This window comes from Ascidiella aspersa, chromosome 2 (assembly GCF_963924565.1).
Source record: "Ascidiella aspersa chromosome 2, kaAscAspe10.2, whole genome shotgun sequence".
Lineage (NCBI taxonomy): Eukaryota > Metazoa > Chordata > Ascidiacea > Phlebobranchia > Ascidiidae > Ascidiella > Ascidiella aspersa.
The window spans coordinates 13528818-13550858 of NC_139448.1; the positions used below are offsets into that span (position 1 = coordinate 13528818).

The window sequence follows — 22041 nt, forward strand, 5'->3', positions numbered from 1 at the left end:
ATACAGAAAACCCCTAAGTCAGGTTTATTTGGCCAAAATTAATTAATTGAAACTGATATTTGATCGTGGCCCCATGAAAGGAGCTTATTGATACCACTGCTCCGGCTCCAGCTCCGGCTCCATTACGACAAGAACTGAAGTTTAAGGCTGAACGCTTAATTTGCAATATCTAGCGTTTTAAAATATTCACAAACGAAACACCACAATGGTTAGTTAAAAAAGGTGCGCCAAAGAGGCAACAATTCTTAATTTTGTGAACGGTTGCTGTTAAATTATGTGAATTCAGCTATTAGTGGAAGCTAGGCTAGTAGCATAGCATCTTATGAAATACATCGGAGCCGGAGCTATTTTTTAAACAACTTGCTCCAGCTCCTGCTCCGGCTCCATTTAAATTTCACGTAGAGCTCCGGCTCCGTTAAAAACGCACGGCTCCGGGGCTCCGGCTCCACGCTCCAGCTCCGGCTCCAATGCCCTGCTTTTGACATAGTCTTTGTCTTAATTTGGTTCCGACATTTACGTTTGCTCTATTACAGAGGTTTTCAACCTATGGGCCATGGCCCAGTATTGGGCCATGACGCTGTTTTCAGTGGGCCACAAAGCTATACATACGGTAATGTCAAAAAGCATGTCATTATGAACACATAACAGTCCGACAGATAAATAACAAAAATCTCGACCTAATGTTATGTTTGTAACATCATTTCTTTTTACAATGGCAATCGCCTTGCTTTCGTATTATTCTTTGTTACGTTTATAGTACTGCGCAACCGGTGTGCCGCGACGTTCCCGTAGTTGTGTTAGGCCTACTTGTGTTTCAGGGTACTTTTCAATCAGTCGTATTGTAAGTATATTGATCTTATGCAATATTTCAGGTATGAATTTATGAACTTCAATAATAATTAAAACTTTTTTGAAACCTATATTACCTTCTATCGTCATAAATCGAATACTGACTTAACCACCAGGAACTACCAGGAGTATAAAAATAGAACAATTGTTTTCAAATTTTACACCAACATGGAAAGGGAGATTAACCATGCGTTCGAAACCCAAAAAATATAATTGTAAAAATATTATTGGCATTTTATAATTAGTCTTTTGTTTCGAAAAATATCTGAAGTTGCAAAATATAAAGCACCAATGTCCGGTTTCATTTTCCAAATGCTATCAAAAGCCCTCGGTTTTCCGTCAACTTTTTTTTTAGGACTTTAACTGGTTTCAGAAATTTTTAGAAAATCGGAAGATAAAGGAATGTAATACGTAAGATTTCTGGCGCCTTTGGCGCATTTTATTATAAACTACTTCTTTTGATATTGGCTGCTCATGATATTTAGTGCCCCGCTTTATATATTGAGCTGCTACTCGCCTCGGCGGTCCCAATCCACGCCATTAAGTATGGGTCGACGTACCACATTTGAAATAATGTACAAGCTTTTTTAATTTATTGTGTTTCTGAAATTTATGTTTTTCATTAAACGTTAAATGGGCCACTGGCAATTTTTTACTTATTTAGTGGGCCATGACCAAAAAAAAGGTTGAAAACCCCTGCTCTATTACATCAGCATTCGTCACTATACCATTGCCACTGTTCGACAAAAAATATTACTGGGTGCTCGAGCCTCGAGTTCTAGAAACTCATTCAGACACGCGTTTCACTGCTAGCTCTTATCGCCTAAAATCCGGTTGCTCATAACGGACGTAACAGTACATAATGTAAGGTCGGGTTCAATAAGCAGCTATCCACCGATATAAACAACAAAACTGGCCAAACAAGACTGTTTGTAGTAGAGATCCGTTAACGATACACAGTTTCGCATTATCTTAATATTTTTTAAAACCGCTGTTTTCGTAAAACAGTTAGTTTATGCCGGTGGCCTTATCAACACGTAAAAATACCTTTTATATTTTCGATTATATTTTAGAAATTATTTGAAATGCGCTTCTGTTTTATTTAGGTTTAGGATTTTTTATTTATTAAAATATTATAAAACTATCAAAATACTGGAAAATCTAGCTTCTAAAATCCAAACTATCTCTTTAACAGAAACTGACAGAAACTAATTGAGTTAAATTACTTTGAGTAACAAAGTAAATGATTATGTCCGTTGTTGTTTTGTTATTTGTTGGGTTCGCACTCAGCCACTCAGTGGGTCACGCACCGCCGAACGCCTTTTTGTGTTGTTGGTGTCCTGTTTTTTATGTTGTTGGTCTCCTGCAGTCTGGTAAGATAAGTTGCCACAGTTGTACTTATGGCTTGTTGATGTCAGGGTAATTAGTAGAAATTCGAGTAACGTTTTATTTCGTTCAGTTAGGTTTGGGTTATTTTTTAAGACTCCCATAATTTATGAGTAAGAAATTTTGAAAATATTTGTCATTTTTAGTTATACGTTTTACGTGGCACTAGTGTTATTCCTATATGTTTAAAATTCAAGAACATTCCAAAAACAAATTAACCTAGTTAAGGTCCTGATTTAAAAAAATGAAAAGAATGGGGTATATTAGTTTGCTTTCTTTACAGACAATATATTTGTTTTGTTTTAAATCAGAATCAACGAAAATGCTGGGGATTACTTGAACTGGCATTAACAATTTTTAAAGCTTAAGCGATTAATTTGAAACTTTCTAAAAGGTAAACAGCAATTGGTTTAACATGTTTAGTTAACTCATCAACAACTTGATACCTAAAGATCAAGAATGTGCCTTATTCATTTGAGCGTTTGCTTTTCATTTGCATGTCAAATATTTAATTATTTGGCGCTGGTCTAGAATCCTACCACAGTTCTAAAATCAACGCACAAAATTTGAGTTAGGGTGCGGGTTAGCGTTCGGGTGTGGGTGGGTCAAGTATTATTATATTCTTTGTTTAATAATAATACTTGACCCACCTTAACCCAAACGCTAACCCGCACCCTAATCCAAATGGTGTTTCGTTGTGGTAGGATTCTAGACCAGCGCCAATTATTTTAGTACCAGTGGTTTTCTTGAATTGGTCGAGTACCAATGCAGCTGTAGTACTGTTTTTTTGGGTTAAAATTAATGAGTCAACCAGTCCAGAACTAACTTAGCTATGAGGAATCAGAGACAAATTAATATATTTTTTGTACCCCTGTGCTTGACTATTAAAAAACATTTCTATTACAGCACACGTTTTTGCTAAGTACAACCTAATGTTGCCATACATCATGCAAGTTGAATTGTTTTTTTGAGTTGGTTGTTATCTACAACAAGTCTAGATTTACATGTTGGTTTTCTTGCTGCGTAAAAAGGTATATGGTTAAGTTTTGGGATTTGCAACAATGTAAATTACACATTAGTTTTAACAAATATGTACTAAGTTATTGTATCATGTTTGTATAATAAACAAATATTATATAATAAACTGATTTTGTACTAAAAACACATACCTAAATTGAGGTATGGGTTATATTTAATTATACAAATGTTAACTTTTAACACAGCTATTCGCTTATTTTATATATTTTTTTACAGATATACAATACATATAACTGTTTGCCGGTGTTTGGTCATTAGTGCCACCATTTTAAGGGTAAAGAAGCATCTAGGGTTTATTGACAAGTTGTCTAGCTAGTTTAGTCTTTTTACTGGAAATCTATGTATATTCATAAATTTAGTAAAAAACTAAAAAAGGTTGTTTTATCAACAGGCTGCATTAAATGTGTTTATCAACATGAAAATAACTGTTTAGAAATATGTGGCAAATGTGAATTCAATATTCTTGTTGTTTATTTGCCGAAGTCAAGATGATGCGAATGAAGGCAACACAGAAACATTTTAAACAGGTTTTGGCATGCATCAATTTTGCCAAAGGTACAAACAATGTCAGAATTTTTCGATACAGCTCTAATTTGTCAAGCATCTTTCCAAAACATGAAGAGTTTTCAATGCGTCACATCGGTCCTAACAAGGATCAACAAAAGCAAATGTTGGAGGCCATTGGCGTAAATGTAAGCATTAAAAATCTTGTTTTACTGCTCACATTGCAAACAGATATAAAACTTGGGGTTGTAAAAAATAACAACATTTTGTGCATAGAGTTTGGATGAACTCATGGAAAAAACAATACCTGAAGGTATAAGACTACCCAAAAATTTGGATTTGGAGGAATCTGTCTGTAAGTTAATTTTATTACTTATAGCATTAAATTGTTTTAAATTTAATTCAAGATAAATTTTTCTTGGCTGCTATGTGCTTTTATTTACTTATTCGTTATTAACTAGTAACACAAAAGTCGCGAAATATATTGGCACTGTAAGGTTTAAGACGATATGTCAAGTCACGCCCACGTATTGACCAATCACCGCCGTACAAGTTCTGTGCGGTTTATCGTTGTTTAACCACTTGACTGAGTTTCGCGGTTGAGTGGTGATTTTGCCGCCGCGGGCATTCTCTGTTGATTGTTCTTGGATTGCGCCGACAGACGAAGCAAATTTGCCACGTTAGAAGTTGACTCAGCAAACAACGCGCAAAACATAGACGGTGTTTTTTGCAAACGCAAAACAATTTAAACAAGTTGCGTAGTATTAAGAACCACTTGTCGAAATCGCAAGGCTGACGAACTATTTTTCCCAAATGAGGCGCTTTTGCCAGACAAACCCACGCTTGGAAATCAGTTGCATATAAAATGCGTTATTTGTGAATGTCCCTGTCGTGTTTAAATCTTGCGCTTCGTACATTAGTTAAAGTAATAAACAGGATATCCATTTCCTTGTCGTGTAGCAGATATTACCACCGAATACACTACTATCAACACCCGAAAAAGTTTTGCGAAAAAATTATATTTGGATGCAAATTATTTGTTGTGGTCTATCGTTTATTTAATTTGTTTGAGTTCAAAGATTCTTTTACCCTTTAAAGGGCTGACGGTATACCTAAAACAATCACACGTGACTAATATAAAACGCAAATCCGCTTAGGCGTTTATGTTCATCTTTTTAAATGTTGTTAAAGTGACATGATTCCAAGAGTGCTCATCTTTCTCTTTCCCGCAGGTGAAAACGAGATCCTACCTCGTCTGTACCAGCTTGCCAAGGGAAACAGATGCGAGTGGCGTTCCTATATTGGAATGGGCTATTACAACTGCTCCGTGCCGAGAACCATCGTCAGAAATATGCTCGAGAATCCTGGATGGTAATATAAAACAGCAGTTGAATTAAAATTCGCACACTCGCCCGAACGAAATAACTCACGAAATACACATGCCGACACGCCGTCTGTGGATTTCCGTCCTGCCTAATTGTTTTTCAATAATTTAACCTTTCTTACTAATTTGGTGCGTATAAAAAACGGCAAATCAGCATGATTGTTTACACGCATGGATGGTTAAATGGAATGTAGTTATGTGCTCTACATCAACTAACGCTTTTATCGGAAATCCCACAAGTAAAGAAGTTGACATAATTTGCGATTGATCAAATCCCTTGTAGGTAATTTTTTTAACATTTACTTTAATTAACACATGAAAATTAAAAAAAGTTAAAGATTTTCTAAACAAAAAGTATTCAAATTTGAGTTAATATTTGGCTAGTAATTTAGATCTGCTATAAAAACATGCCTTAAAATAAAAATTCCTGAATCGCTTGAGATTCAGCCAAAAAATAATTGGAAAATTATTGCTTTGGATATTGCGTTAATTGTACGTGTAAATTGTAAATATCCGTTGCTATCGGCCTAATATAATCACAGCTGTACAATATTAATGTTTTTCGCTAATCTCGGTGACGCGTAAATTTTTTCAATGACAAAAACATGAAACAGCACTCCCTTAATCGCATGCCTTGACGTAATTTACCAAGCAACGTAAAACCTCCAACACGTCAGCCTAGCCCAACTTAGACCCAAACCTGAAACGCCCGAAGGTGTGCTGCAAAACGTCAAACGTGTTTTTGTGCAGTCAGCAAACGTTCTGCTAGAGTTGTTTTGCAGTAAATATTATTGAGCTTTTGCTTTGCTCAGTTCCAGTAGTTTTAAACAATGGTCGCATAGTTTAAGTTTGTCGTTTTGTTGTTCCACTCTTTTTTATCCTTATACGTTTTTAAGATTTAATTTTTGATAAATAAACTACAAAATTAAAAAAAAACAATAACTTAAAAAAAATAAATTGATCTGCTTTGTTCGTTTCAGAGCACGTTTGGTAACTTAGGAACAGTGTAATGTAGAAACAGCGGAGCATCGTAATGCAAACAATGTATACGTTGTCTTCCAGGTCTACGCCGTACACCCCTTACCAGCCGGAGATGGCCCAGGGACGCCTAGAAAGCTTACTCAATTACCAAACCATGGTGGTCGATATGACTGGTGAGTTGTTGTTGTCAGGTCGTGCATTTCGTCCAGAAAATGCGTGTATGGGTTTAGTCATGTCGGCTTCATTCGGGCCCTTAGCGCGCAAGGCGTGACAGTACTCTTGATCGCCGGAGTCATATGGGCAAAGTATGCAACAACAAACCCTGCATACACATTGCTTCCATGACCGGCGTTGCTGGCCTACTTAAATTTAATCCATTCCTTTTGTTTAAGTCATTTCTTTGTACATTTATTTTGTTGTTTTAGGTTTGCGGTATTTAAAGGTTGGAATTGAAAGACAAAGTTAAGATACCTTGCTCATACTAATAAATAAATGGAGATATTTCGTAGGATTTGTATAAACAATGACCTTTGTATGAACTCATATAGCATAACTACAGCATTCCATATATCTTTTACCACTTGAGGTTGCTATTACAGTGGGTTGGTGCCTATACAAGAAATTTGTTCGCGTACCGACCCTCACGAAGTTTGAGAACCCCTGGTTCCAAAATGCCCATACAAACGAGCCGCAACAAACATTTTGTTGCTCCAGTTATTGCCTAACCGCGTTGCTCTCGGCACTCTTTTTCATTTTAAATTATTGGAAGTATAGTCCTAAAGAACATCCATTAAAGCGTGACGGTGATTTCTACCAGGTGGTGATTTTCCATACAAAGCCACCGAGCGGCTTGGAAACGCAACATGTTTATGCCGACTGGAGTTGTTAACTAGAACATATTTGTTACAGTACACATCAATAGCAAATATGTTCTTACCTGCTGTTATTTTTTTACACGTCAAAACAGTCAAACTTTAGTTTTCTTTCAACGATCTGTTTTGTTTATGATTCTGTGACTATCTCTGTCCTAGTTAACGATAAAAATGTCGTGTCTATTCTTTGAGTTTGTCATCCTGTAAAGACTACCAAAAAAAACAATGTCATTTCACAACAGGGTGGATGGTGGCTTGGTGCCGGGCATTTGTTTGTTTGTAAATTACCGTCACAGACATTTGATAAACAGCTGCCGGACATTGTTTTCTTACGTAACTTCCGGTCTCGCTTTGCGCGTTAAGGGTCTGTCGCTACAATGCAATAAGTTTCGTCGAAGGTTCGTTGTCAGTTGTCACCACACTTCGTTGTACGCGAGCGTGTTGTGAAACTATGAGCTGGAACGTAATAACAAAACGTCATTTGCATTTGCGACACTGTTTGAACCGTCAGTCAATCCGTATTCAATTTACCAAAAAAGTGTTTCTAGTCGTTTTTGCATTGTGTTTTAATTTTTGCTGCCACTTCGATAGCTTGGAAAGCCCTTTTTTGAATTTTTTTTTGAAGAGAAGTGTGAACTGGTATGGTTTGGAATGTACAAAATGCAATGAATCCTGAAGTTTGATATAACAGTATTCCAATTTAATACCACAATGCGTGTTTTACCTGATCCCGTGTTGTTGTTTTAAAAAAATAATAATTTGCATACAAGCTTGCAATCGGAAACGGCGTAAGTTGGTAAAACATTGGCCTACCAATCACTTTTTGCTATTTTATTGTTACATTGTTTTGAGCGTCCTCCGCCAATGGGCCGTTAAAGCTGATAATTTGTGTTATAATGTTATAAACTTGGCACTAACATTACAGGGTTTTAGAGTAATATTAAAAACATATATCGTCTACTGTGGGACAAAATGTGCTTTACCCGAAGCTGCGAAATTTAAACGAAAAGTTAAATCGACAGCACACGACTTCAAGTCTTAAGTGTTCAAATGGAGACCGTCCAGTAAAACTTACACACAAGCTTCCGGTTGATCCAGCTCCTCTAATAACCAACACATGCCGGTCACTTTTAACTGTATATTTTCACTACAGGTCTCGATATAGCCAACGCCTCCCTGCTGGACGAGGCGACTGCCGCTGCCGAGGCTGTGTCGCTTTGTTTCCGCCACAACAAGAGGATCAAGTTCTACGTGGACGAGAAAATCAACCCGCAAGCGCTTGAGGTTGTCAGGACCAGAGCAGCGTAAGTTTGGTTTTGGGAGAAAATAAATTGAAAATAAGGGACGTGACGTTTAAGGTAACGTTGGTTGTTGATGAATAGAACTTGTCGTGCGACACCGTGCGTGGAAGCGATGGCTGTTAGGGATGACAAAAAATTGAAATTTCAAGACGCATTTAATTAACATCTTGCGAAACCTCTTCTCGTTTCAAAGCCATAGCAAGCATCGTTACTAGAATCTCATCTAGGCAAATAATTACGCTTTTCGAAACATTTTACGTCTTCTCGTCACCAACAGCTTGATCGGAATCGAGATCTTCGTGGAGAAGATGGAGCGAATGGACTTCAGCTGCCGTGACTTTAGCGGCGTGCTCATCCAGTATCCGGACACCGAGGGCCGGGTGTTCGACTTCAGTGGGCTCATCGAGCAGGCGCACACTCACGGGGTGGGTTCTTGACCTGATTTGTCTCAAGTTTCCTCATAATATCGTTACACCGTTTAATTAAAGACGAAAAAAACGTCTTAAAATGGCTGGAGAGCGCCGCGTGGCTTAGTACACAGCGCATAACAACTAAGAATAAAATGTTGTGGGAGCTTTGGCACGCCACTCTAGATCGGAAAAGTGATAGCGTCGCTGCTATTCATCGAGTGTTCGCTGGACATTTATACTGGGTTGGGGTAAATACAAAAACACCATTTGAATCAACCGTTTATACTATTTTAGATACCATATATTTTAAAATATATTTATTTCAAAATCGCGTTTCAAAATCCAATTAATTAACTTAAAATGGTTGTAACAAAGTGTTTTGTTAGATTTTGATATTAATTGTTTGTTTCTTTTACGACTTGAATTCAACACGATAAAGATTAAAAGCTAAATGCAGCATTATATGTGACACTTAAATTAAACGAAGCACGTCGTTATTATATCAGACGTTTTTGACCAACCGTAAGCTTTGATCGCCGAACGCGTTGTTTTTGCGGCGATGAAAGTCATTGCACGAATTTCGTGCAAATTCGTTGCGCAATTTTTGTCGCAACGCATCATTGATAAACTACCAGGTGTCACATTGCGTTTAAAACGGCCATGGGTGACGAGGCAATTATTATTGTTCATCTCTAGCTAACTGGTTCACTTTTGTTTCCGGTGCGCCTTTACGTAACACATATAGATAGCAACAAAGCACGTATTGAAGTAAAAATATAAAATACTGACGTCGGGCCAGATACAAAGCATCGATTTGTTGGCTTTTAGCCGATTATATCAGTATACAAAATTGTTAAACAATTGCCATAGACGCTCTTCCAAGTATATTTTTTTATTTGCCGAACTCATTTGGAAAGGCCGTTCCATTCAGCTCAGCAGGAGCGCCCTTGATTCAATAGGACGCTGTTTAGTTCGAACTTTATAAATGCCAACAAAGGATACAACACAATCATTGTCCGATACTAATGCGACTTTGCTGTTGCTATTAACGAATATAGAAAGCCCTAAACATTCCCTTACCCAATTTTTTACCTGTTCTTCCTTTTTCGGAGAAAAATATTAGACTTATTTTAAAAGCTTTGCACCATTTTTGTTTGCGTTCCTGCCGTTTTTGCGTCACTAGATATTTGTTTTGTGGCCATACAAATTTATAAAGAGGCGAACTACAAGACGAAATGTAAAAAAAGTTTACCTATTTTAAAGCCTGCTCGCTCGCTTTGCGTGCTGGCCGGCTGATCAACATGCATTGTGTTTCAATTGTAACTCACCAGTGATTCCTCTTTCGACGCCCCAGTGCAATTAATTTCCCCTCTCTCTGTCCATACAGTCGCTGGTGGCCTGCTCGACCGACCTGCTCGCCCTGGCGCTCATTAAGTCGCCCAAAGAGCTCGGCTGCGACATCGCGCTGGGCAGCAGTCAGCGCTTCGGCGTCCCCCTTAACTACGGAGGGCCGCACGCCGCCTTCTTTGCCGTCAAGAACGAGCTGAAGCGGCTCATGCCTGGCCGCGTCGTCGGCGTTACCAGGTAAGTCCCATCGCAAAAGCAGCGAATTGGTTAGCTTAGTCTCGACGATTGCTTGCTCTGTATAATTCCGATGTTGCTGTTATAAGTAGAGATAGACCGATATTTCGCTCTAACCGACATATCGGCTTCGGTAAATTTGAGCCGATATTTTGTTATGACAACATGGTAGACCTTTTCCTCAAAAAACAAAAAAAATCCTATCCCCCCCCAAAAAAAAAGTTGTTTAGCAAGATGCAATGTTAATGCAAAATAAGGGTTAAATAAACATAGAAAGGCTAACTGAAATGCTATTTGGATTTCAATTATTATTAATTAAATTTATTACCATATTCCAAATACATATTAAAAATCGGGTATCGGGTATCGGTTGGCAAAAACATAAAAAATCGAGTATCGGCATCGCGGTCTGAAAAGGTGATATCGGTCGATCTCTAGTTATAAGCTTAACCATTGTTTTCAAGTTTCGTTTTTGTGTACTTAAGCAACATAGTAAATGTTATGGCGGTTTTATGCGAATTACCGCCAGCATCGTAAAGCCATTAACTTGATATTTGCCATGGCTGATTATTAAATGGTTAACAATCGACGCAGTATTCTCAAAAATATGATGCAACAAAATGTCTTACAACTCGGTTGCAGTACACAGCTAATATTTGTCAAATACACATTCTGTTTAAATTTCAGATGATCATACAATAATTTTACGCATTAAAATAAACTAATTACGTAAAAGTATCTTAATGTAATAAGTGAAATTGTCATTCTTGTTTGTTTCCCATTTGTCAACCATAGGTATGCCCGATGCCTAGCATTTATTCCGATACCGATCCACTATATTTTTGACAAAAAGTATCGCGATCCGATCAAAACTGATATTAAAGCGTTGAAGGATAATTTTGCCAGTTTATTAGCACAAACTTTGCTTAAACATTAAAAAGTTTAGTTACATCTACTTTAGTTGTTACACTGCGTTTGATCGTAAATCGTGGCTGAAATTTCCATATTAATTTGGTATCGAATAGGCATCGATACCAGCCTAGTATCGGACGAGTACCGATACAACCACTCGGTATCGGATTTTGGCTCCGATCTTATATTATCGGACATCCCTAATCAAACCATAAATTTTTTTTCTCCTCACTACACAGGGACAGCCACGGTCGGAAGGTCTACCGCCTGGCGCTGCAGACCCGCGAACAGCACATTCGTCGCGCCAAGGCCACCTCGAACATATGCACTGCCCAGGCGCTGCTCGCCAACATGTCGGGCATGTTTGCCGTCTACCACGGCGCCGAAGGCATCACGCACCTCGCCAATCGCGTGCACAACGCCGCCTTGCTTCTCGCCGCAGGTTAGTCTCGCTCATCGCTGTTCGGGGACGTAACCTCGTTCTTTATCTTTGGTCGACAAAAAGTATTGCCGTCGGATAGCATTAGTTTTGCGTTTCTGTAAGGGTTCGATTAGTCAGTCGGCAAAAGTTCGCGATAACTCCAATCCGATGTTTAGATATGCTCTGCCTGACAAAAAGGTTTGTTGCCTTTCTTAAGACCTTATTTTTTTATAAGTGTGACCCCTGGTTCGTATAATGCCTACTTTAATTGGATATCAGACCTGCACTGAAGCACACCACTTGAAAGTCTGCACGCAGGACAGATTTTTGAAAGTGATACTTTTAGCGCGAACAAATAACACTTTTACAAGAGGCAATTCCTATTTTATACATTATTTTCGGAGTTACTAGCTTTGCTTTGTAGTACAGACAAAACACGACTGTAATAGACAAAACACGACTGTCCAAAAAATGTAAAACAATTTAAAATCACTATTTGATATCTACTTGTTTAAAGTGCACCTATAGCATTATAAAAGGTTTGCCGAACTAAACGCTGCTAAATGCCTTTTGCATTAAATCCGAGTCCTGTAACATCTTGTTTTATCCTCGAACCGACCACTGTAGTTGCACCCCGGTTCGCCGCATAACGTTTTTTTTTCACAGGCGTCCGCCAAGCCGGCCACTACCTCGTACACGACGACTTCTTCGACACAGTCATGGTTCACCTGCAATCCGGCATCCACGACATTTATCGGCGCTCCGGTGAGAAGAAGATCAACCTCCGCATCTACAACGACGGGAGGGTGAGCTTATATCTATTTTGTATACTGTGTATTGCTGCGCGGGCGGCGGCTTAGCTTCGAGGGACCGACATTGGCGATTTATAGCTGATTTTTCGACCGCTATACTTTTTTACCTGTTCTTACCGCTCGAAAATTGGTTTTGCCCAAATTTAGCCTTGCTCGCCAAACCTTTCTTGAAAATTTGAACGGCAATTTAATTTATTGATTTATGTTGATACGTTTTTATGCTTGAACCAAAATTTAGGGAAATTTGGGAGTATTTCTTAAATCTAAGTACCAAATTCGGATTGGGTTTCTACGAAAAAACAATAAATTTACAAATAAGAAGTTGTTTTCGTCTTGAAGCACTAAAACAACATCGTGAGGCAAGTGCAGACAAACCTCACCCTCACCTATTACACCTCTTCGACTAATTACACCTTGTTGTAGATCGGAGCCGCTTTGGACGAAACTGTGACAGAAAAAGATCTCGATGATCTCCTCTATGTGTTCGGTTGCGAAAAGACGTCGGTATGTGAAAAGCAGTAATTCAAGCTTAATACCTGGTTTGATCGCTTCGGCATTGTAAGAATGCTTAATCTACCTGAATACCGTTTTACGTGAAAGCCTATTGTGAAAACTTCTGAAACTCTAAAGAAAAATGGTTTTTAATTTAGTATTTTGCGCAACCTTGCGTATACCGTTCTATTTATATAGGACAACGTATTTTAGCTGCTATAACAATGTACAGCTTTAAATATATCAACGAACGTAATTTGTGCACACGAAAGGCTCGTTGCAGAAAAGTTTTTTTTTTACATCGTATATAAGCATTAAGCAATCTTGTCTCGTTGCGTTGCAGGCTCAACTTGCTGACGAACTTGGTGGAAAACTGGACGGAAAGCTTTCAGACTCGCCGTTCAAACGAGAAACTGACTTTCTTGTTCACCCCGTCTTTAAACGGTAAACAGCTAAACTGTAAAAACTGACAGTCCATTTGACATAACTTTAGGTGGAAAAATGTAACAAAACTACTGGAAAATAAGTGCATTACAGGAAAATACTCGTTTAAAGTGCGTAACGTCGGATTATTTCCAACCAACCTAACTTGCAGTCTTAGAAAAGCGTTTGCATTTCCAGTGGTCGACAAAAAACAAATCGTGGTACCGTTAAGGCACTTGCTTAATTTGTGTTGGCCTAATAGACTTGGCTCGTGCATTTTTGTCTCATCACGTTTGGTACTAATTGTTACAATTTCGCTGCACAAGAACGAACAATCGTAATCTGTTTTGCGTTGTGTCCTTTCGACCCGTGGCTGTGTAATTTGATTCCCGATAATGCGCTCTGCGTATAGGTACCGACGTGAGCTTTGAAAAATTGCAAATAACTGTCGAATGCCTTGCTTCACCATTGGCGACCGGACGGTCGTGGCATGAATACGTGCCGACAATCCTGAATCGTTGTGGTTCATATTATTGACCCCTTTCAAAGACACAAAGTGGCACACTTAAAGATGAACTAAAAAAACGGATTAAATGAAATTAAAACATTTTCTGCAATGTTTTGATATAAAAACTTCCTATAGTTATTATGTTTTCGCATGTCAAAGCTTTTACCACAATGTAGACTTGACTTGAGCAATTTTTTTTTTTTTTTATAAAATTTGACAAAAGACAATATTTACCTAGAATTTTCCATCTAGACATCAGAATTTCCTAGAAAACATTTTAAGAGCAAAATAATTTGGCTCGTGTAAGCGACCTAAACCTCCCTCATAAACACGATAATTACCCTGGTGTTTTTAAGTCTCAAAGAAACGAAGTCCGCATTTTCCAGCACCAAGAGTCGCACTCCGAAACGCCTCTTGTTGCTCTTGTAGTTCGGTATGTGACGCTTTGTTTCGTGCAGCTACCGCACCGAGACCAACATTGTGCGATACATGAAGCGGCTGGAGAACAAAGACGTGTCCCTCGTTCACTCCATGATTCCGCTCGGCTCGTGCACTATGAAGCTGAACGCCACCGCCGAAATGGAGCCCATTTCGTGGCGAGAGTTCGCCAATATTCACCCCTACGTGCCGATCGATCAGGCCAGAGGGTAGGTGTTGAAATTAACCCGATTTTGTTGATCCGTTGAAAAGTGTTTATTTTGTGTTATCTGTACATAATAATATTTCAGGTATTTTTGTGCAATTTTGACGAATGCTTGATTATTCCAAAAGTAAAATGTGGAAAAAAAGTTGTGTGTTTTCGGCTTTTAATTTTATAACAATTAACGCAACCATATTACTATCACTTAATAATACAAAACTATGCAACAAGACGGGAACCACTACTCTAAATCTAAATTATGTTTTGCAAATCCGTAAATCATATTAAGTGCAGCATTTCGCATGAGTTACCTTAGACCTGACAATTTTTGGAGGTTATTGGTAAATACAACAAATGATGCACTTGCTGAGTGGAGTCTGTTATATAAGGTTATTGGTAATCTTTTTGTAAGCTATGAACCTTTTTCCTCGAAATCCCAAACATTCTCTGACTTACGCAAAACCTGCTTCTGCTTAGCCTCCTTCATCTTTACAACTGTAGGAAAACAGACTTTAGTGTTAGTAAACTGCGTATGTATTTTTCATGCGGCGCATTTCTTATTGACCAACAGGTACCAGGAACTGCTAAAAGAGTTGGAGCGCGATCTCTGTGAGATTACCGGGTACGACAGCATTTGCTTCCAACCGAACAGGTAAGTCGTCGCTAAGTGTTCAACAGTTGACACGAGAAAACACAAACTAAAGCCAACCCGATTGACAACAGTAAACTTTGGAAGAAATGAAAAATGACGAGGGTTGGGGGTTATAGCTGCGCAGAGAAAAGACGAATTATCGTTTTGTATTTACCATCGAAATGTTATATGAAGGATTGCTTGCTGTGTTAAATCGTTAGCTTTCAATAAAAAATTAAGTGTGAACATTTTTTAAAGCATCACAACTTGATTGGATAAGGTTGTTGCCCCAACAACTTATTTTCACCGGTTTACGTATAAAAAGCATTTTGACTACCTTTGTAAATATTAATGAATTTACGCACCTCACGCAAGAATTTTTGCCTATTGTTCATGTAATCACGTAATTTTAGTTAAAGCTCTATGTCACCAGTAATACGTTTGTTAGGCGCCATTAGTTATTTCAAGGGACTAATATTCAGCCCGTCACCTAATAACAACATTGACGCGCTTATGGAAGTCACTTGCGCTTCACACCCACATTTGTTAGTTAATTGATCGCCGAAAGGATATCCTTGCTATCTTCAATGTTGATTTGCCTTTCACGTCATCAACTTTTTCGACGTTTGAGGCCGGTGTGACGTAACTGCTGGCGCGTTGTGACCAAACAAACACACATCTTAGGGCTCGAAATGTCTGCCGTATGCCATTCATGTCACCAAACTTGGGGGTATGCCAAATTAATGACCCATTGAATTGGTCAGGGAACAACGTATGTCGTGTGTGCGTCGCCGACATTTTTAGAACAGTAGGATCGGTCGTGCAAACAGACCTTTTAAATGTTATTGCAGGAGTTACAAGCGAACTTGTAATCCTTGAGGTAACACAAGTGGGTCATACACATGTTAAAATGCAAATACTCGCTGCAGCATCATGCCTTAAAGTCGTGATGATATTTGGTAACCGTCAGGTTTTTAAAATGATTTCCGTGTGATTATTCGCAAACAATTCATTTTTAAAAGTTTTGCACTAATGTGAACTAAATATGTTGAGCGTGTTATTTTTCAGCAGCAGGGCATTTTTAGAAATGTTTAATAAAACTCTATTGCTGAAATATTTAATTGTATTTCGTGGCTGTTAAATAGAAAAGTGGGTCTAATCTGCCAGAAGTCACATCTGCACCAGGAGTCATTGGTTCGTCATAAGAAAACGAAGCCATTGTAATAGTAGACTAAACCTCTGATGATATTCTCGCCAAATAGCACGACAGTAGCACTAACCAAGACCCGCTTTTCCTTCGCAGCGGCGCCCAGGGCGAGTTCACCGGGCTGGCTGCGATCCGAGCCTACCACAAGTCGCGCGGCGAGCACCAGCGCACAGTGTGCCTGATCCCTACCTCGGCGCACGGCACCAACCCCGCCTCGGCCCAGATGTGTGGCCTGCGCGTGGTCGCCGTCAAGGTCAACAAGTACGGCAACATCGACATGGACGACCTCAAGACGCTGGTGAGCGATTTGCTTGGACCCCCGGTTTGGGCGTCCCGAAGCGACCGGAAAGAAAGGGCAATTTAAACTGAGCGCACTATTCTTGTTACTTTCGTGGTGAATTACGCAGCACCCGCTCCTCGTGATTCGACAAGCGCACTGCTAACTTGACTTTGGGGCCATTTCACAATTTATTGGAACCAATAATCGAAAAATAGCCACTCTGTTAATTACATTTGTTGTCCAACGTTTCGGCGACCTGTACAAACCCGCCTTCTTGAGGGTGAATACTGCAAATCAAATGCATTAAAATCATATATTGTTGTTCTTCTTTTCAAGTTGCGTATTTTAACTTTTCCTTGCTAAAGTTCCTTGTACAATTCATTATAAATTTTACCACGAAGCGAAATTAGGCGCATTACATATTAGGGTCCGAAAGCGTCAGCCGTTTTGTCGCCACAGGTAGAGGTGTCACATCTGTATGAAGCCAAATATGACCACCAGAAACTATAGAGCTGAGTTTTTTTAAAAAAGCGAACGTTTTGAAGCCTTTTTCATCCCATACTTTCGATTTGTTTATTGCACTAAAAACAGCGTTGACTGTAAAATTGTCCTAATTTGACGTTGGCCCGGATAAGGTTTCAATGCGATAACGTAATCATCATTCGCCCGCTGAACAATGAAGCTATAGAGTTAAATTTTCCTAAGAAATCGAAAGTTTTTTAACCTTTATCGCGATATGCTAATTGCATTCTAGTAAAAAACAACGTTGACTGTAAATTTGGTCTAATTTGACATTGGTGTCAGACAGGGTTTCAATGCGACAACACCATAATCAACATTAAACGCTTAACAATGTACAACAGGCTCACAAGTACCAGGACAACCTTGCTGCGATCATGCTCACCTACCCGTCGACCAACGGCGTATTCGAGGACGATATTCAGGAGTCTTGCGACCTCATTCACCGCCTGGGAGGCCAGGTCTACATTGACGGCGCCAACATGAACGCACAGGTTTGCTGCTCGACAACCGAGACATTGTCCGAGTGCTATTTTTCGTTACGTTCTTCCTTCCACCAAGTTTAATATTTTTCGTTTTCTATAAGTCTAGCGTTTAACAGCTTGACTTATTTATGATAGACCGTTTAAAAAGATTTTACGTACGATGAAGGACTACTTAAAAAGCCTGTGAATTAAACGGAAGACAAATAGGTACAAATATTCAAATGTGGTGAATCGCATGATTCGCAGAGTGAAAAAAGGCACAAGGTGTTATAAAATGTCTGAATTACGACTTAGTCTCTTGAGCATTACTATGTGCCTTCCATGAAGAGACACCAGAATATGGTTTTCATGCTGTTTAGGCTTTAAGCAAGTATTTTGTCTTATATATCAATTTTTAATTAGCGAAAAGTTTCGCGACAAGATGTTCTGAACATTCTCTTGTTTCTCGACATTATCATTTTACCCTATTTTTTTAACATTTTTTTGCCAGGTTGGACTTTGCAGGCCCGGAGATTACGGTTCAGACGTTTCTCACTTAAACCTCCACAAGACCTTCTGCATACCGCACGGAGGGGGCGGACCCGGAATGGGTCCCATCGGCGTCAAAAAGCACCTGGTTCCCTTTTTACCCACTCATCCGGTGGTTCCCCCAACGGAGAGCCTACAAACTGGCGCAAAACCCCTTGGAGTCGTCAGCGCGGCCCCATGGGGCTCGGCCTGCATTTTACCTATTTCCTGGGCTTACGTCAAAGTACGTAGTTATATCCAGTAATCAGTAATCAATTACCTTTTTAATACATAATAAGAATATCAAAGCCCATATAGAAGTAGGTATCATTTTAAACGTTTCGAATAACTCTTTATTCATTTTCAACATAGTGAGAAGCACTAATTAAGTATATAGGTATATACTGCTGAGGCTGACGTCTTTTTAATACAAGTTTTCATTTTACTGTGTAAAACAGTTTTTCTCAACCCAGGAGTCGCGGTTTGATTCGGTTGGATCGCCGACTACACTAATCACGTGGTTAGAATTACAGAGATAGGTTCTAAACAAGATTTCTTCAAAATTTGAAAAAAATGTGTAGGAAATATATGTCACTTCTCAAATACATGAAATTAAATCCTTTTATGCTATTTGTCTTTTGCATTGTTAACTTACAAAAAGTTTAGTGAAGAGAATTGGGTCGCCAAAGGTATATCGACGCTTAGCATTTGGGGTCGCCGCGAAAAAAATGTTGAGAAACATTGATGTAAAACGTCGTATGTCTCCAACATTGGTCGCGTGTTCAGAACTTTTTTGTTGTTCGGTAGAAACTATAAGTAGTTATTTTTTCAGATGATGGGGGCCGAGGGTTTAATGCAAGCGTCCAAAATCGCGATTCTCAACGCCAATTATATGGCGCAGAGATTACGTGGGCATTATAAGGTGAGGAATGTTTTTGTGAACAACTGTCAAAATTACGCCCGTTTCTTACTATAGTTCAACATTTACCAACCAATAAGACAAAAAACATATCACAATGTATTCGCAGCAAAATTCAACCTTTAATCCTTAAAATCGAAGTCATATAACCGAAGTATATTATATGATCCAGTTTTCGAAAATAGTCACAAAAATAATATAATTTTAGATTAAGTCTAACAATCAAGTGTCAGCTCCACACGTTAAAATTGCGTTCTACTTTTTCAGGTGTTATACACCGGTAAGAAAGGTTTCAACGCTCACGAGTTTATCATCGACCTTCGACCTTTCAAGGCAACTGCGAATGTTGAAGCCGCCGACATCGCCAAGCGATTGCAGGTGAGTTTCACCGTGTTACGATACCTTTTAATAGTTCGTTGAGTTTGGTAGCCTGGTGTTCTTCGAAAAGCGATTCGACACAAAAAATTAGCGTGAATTAAATTTTGCACATCTAATTCAGCTACAGACCCATGGGCTATGACGATGACGAGTAACTGCGTGTTAAAAATATGTACTAAGTTTTGCGCGTATTGCTCCCATTAGCGCGCGATTGAGCCGAAAGTGGGGGTTTTACACCCAATTCACCCTAACTGAAAGCATATAGTCATTTCACGAGCTTTGTCATTGTTATAAAAAAACAAGATCTACGATAATGTTGTAATGTACCCCGCGCGTCAGCGTTTTGGAAACGACCTAACGAAGCCTGTGTTTAATGTAACTGTGGCAGGATTACGGCTTCCACTAACTAAAAAAATATACCTAGTCGTTTTACGACCTCTGTTATAATTATAAAAAACAAGACGCACGATAATATTGTAATGTGCCCGGCACCGTTTTGGAAACGACCTAACTAAGCAACTGTGGCAGGATTACGGCTTCCACGCTCCCACCATGTCGTGGCCTGTCACGAACACCTTGATGTTGGAACCGACCGAAAGCGAAGATAAGGAGGAACTCGACAGATACTGCGACTCGCTCATAGGTTTGTCCAGCTTCTTTTATATGTTGAATAATTGTGGTGCACTTGTTTTCGGCCCTTTTTTCAATCGAGTGACACTTGCAACTACTCGATATTAGGCAAAACTTTCACAACGCATGTAGAACTAAAATTTGCATAAAATATCGTAGCCTGGTAGTAATTTGGATGCATACTACATTTACCACAGACGCCTATACATCTCACCCGCATAGTTTGGGTACTGTAAGCCAAATCGTTATTGGACTTAAACTTTTTTCTAGTCTTTTATGTTGGCATTCTCCATCCTATGTCGTCTATTTAACAGTGACGTCTTTTTGTGCAATGCCCAAATAAAACCGGTCCAACGTCAACGCAATGTCTTTATTACAGCCATACGACAAGAAGTTCAAGACATTGAAGACGGCAAAATGGACAAGGTGGTGAACCCACTGAAGATGGCGCCCCACACCCTGGAATGCATCAGCTCCGATAACTGGGACCGTCCCTATGAAAGGACAAAGGCCGCCTATCCTCTCGTAAGTGTACTGTAGATATATATAAGTATGGCTAAAATAGAAAAAAATCCTTATTAAAATCATGTGTATTAGATTCCCGTCACTAAACTGAACGTCGTGCTATTTTCTATCGACTAAACTAAACCAAAAATCGGAACCGAATTCAAAACAATTTTTATTTAAAACAAGCTTTATTAACATTTATGAGCATATTAGACTTTTTTGACACCTGTGAGCAATGAGAATATTACTTATAATAATGCTGGTTGATACTTTGTGTTTGGCCCGGTTTGTTAATTCTTACCATATTTCACTGAATCAGTCCAAGTCATCTGCTCGTAATTAAGATATATGATGATGATTAATACCCAAAGTGTAATTGCAGGGAAACGAAACAGCTAATTTCGAACCCACTTTGTATACACCGTTAAGCTTTGTATTGCAGTGTTTTAAACAAGTCCCAGTCAATTTGTAAAATAAAGTCTGAGTGAAGTCGTTTGCAAAACATAGTCACTTCCCAGTCAGATTCATCAGTTGCCCACCATGTAACCAAAATACGCAATATACGTCAAACAAATCGTTTTATGTTCAAAATTTGAAATTACTTTCCCAATTTTATTAACAAATATGTGATAAAAAAGCACTTAATTCAGCCCAATTTATTGTTAACAATGACGTCATACAGTCCAAGTCCAGCCATTTTTGCTAAAGATTTCTTTATTGTACTACTGTTCAAGCGTGTTTGTTTGCAAAAAATGTGTGTTTACAAAAAACATTTTTTTTAGGTTTGCTATACATTTTAACACCCTTCTATTTGCACTTGCAGCCTCACGTCCAACCCGAGTTTAAAATCTGGCCTACGGTTGGAAGGATAGATGACGTGTACGGCGACCAGAACCTCGTGTGCACGTGTCCTCCCATGGAAGCATACGTAGAAGACGACGAACAATGACGTCATCATTACGCGGTCTCGTCGCATCCGCAATTGCGCTGATCTTTTTACCTTTAGAAGACCCTATATTTGTTAGGAGCGGACCAGGGGCTGTACGGATTACGGGGAAAAAAAGCTTCTTCGAATTTGTTTTTAACGCTCACGATGAAATTATTAACTGGGCTTAATAATACCAGTATGTCCCTACCTATCCTGTTGCTTAGACAAATCACAACTCTGTAGGCGTTTTTTCTTGCATTTTAGCCTGGTTATACCAGTCTGTGTTTTTTCCCCGGCTGCATTATACGTCACGCGACGAGCTTTCACCTCGTTAGCCGCATTTGTTTTGCCTCTTTTGTTCCCTTTCACTTGTTTTACCAGCACGACAAAATTTTATTGCATGAATAATCAGAAGTATATGGACCATTATTCGCGTCGACATAAACAGTTTAGCACCAGGCGCATGAGGCAAGGTTAGAGTTTAGCAATAACTATTCCCGCTTGATCTATAAAATGTTTTGATTTACACCAGGGCT

General features: G+C 39.0%; 1 protein-coding gene across 1 annotated transcript; it reads left to right on the forward strand.

The window, feature by feature from the left end:
- The first annotated feature begins 3245 nt into the window (after positions 1–3245).
- Positions 3246–21934, forward strand: LOC146163814 (glycine dehydrogenase (decarboxylating), mitochondrial-like). Its single transcript, XM_083382746.1, has 22 exons — positions 3246–3266; positions 3665–3965; positions 4054–4132; positions 5010–5148; positions 6224–6315; positions 8168–8318; positions 8593–8740; positions 10113–10309; positions 11458–11660; positions 12306–12445; positions 12875–12955; positions 13287–13387; positions 14333–14521; positions 15086–15166; positions 16449–16650; positions 17496–17645; positions 18127–18387; positions 18976–19065; positions 19330–19440; positions 19969–20083; positions 20450–20595; positions 21401–21934. The coding sequence occupies exons 2-22, from the start codon at positions 3762–3764 to the stop codon at positions 21524–21526; spliced, it is 3006 nt and encodes a 1001-aa protein (XP_083238872.1). The 5' UTR covers positions 3246–3266; positions 3665–3761; the 3' UTR covers positions 21527–21934.
- The last annotated feature ends 107 nt before the right edge of the window (positions 21935–22041 follow it).

What these genes read in the sequence shown, in the direction of transcription:
- LOC146163814 (XM_083382746.1), top strand. Translation starts at nt 3,762, where the DNA reads ATGATGCGAATGAAGGCAACACAGAAACATTTTAAACAGGTTTTGGCA. An exon ending in TGGAGGCCATTGGCGTAAAT is followed by an intron (nt 3,966 to 4,053) that starts GTAAGCATTAAA and finishes TTTTGTGCATAG; the next exon opens with AGTTTGGATGAACTCATGGA. An exon ending in ATACTGCGACTCGCTCATAG is followed by an intron (nt 20,084 to 20,449) that starts GTTTGTCCAGCT and finishes TCTTTATTACAG; the next exon opens with CCATACGACAAGAAGTTCAA.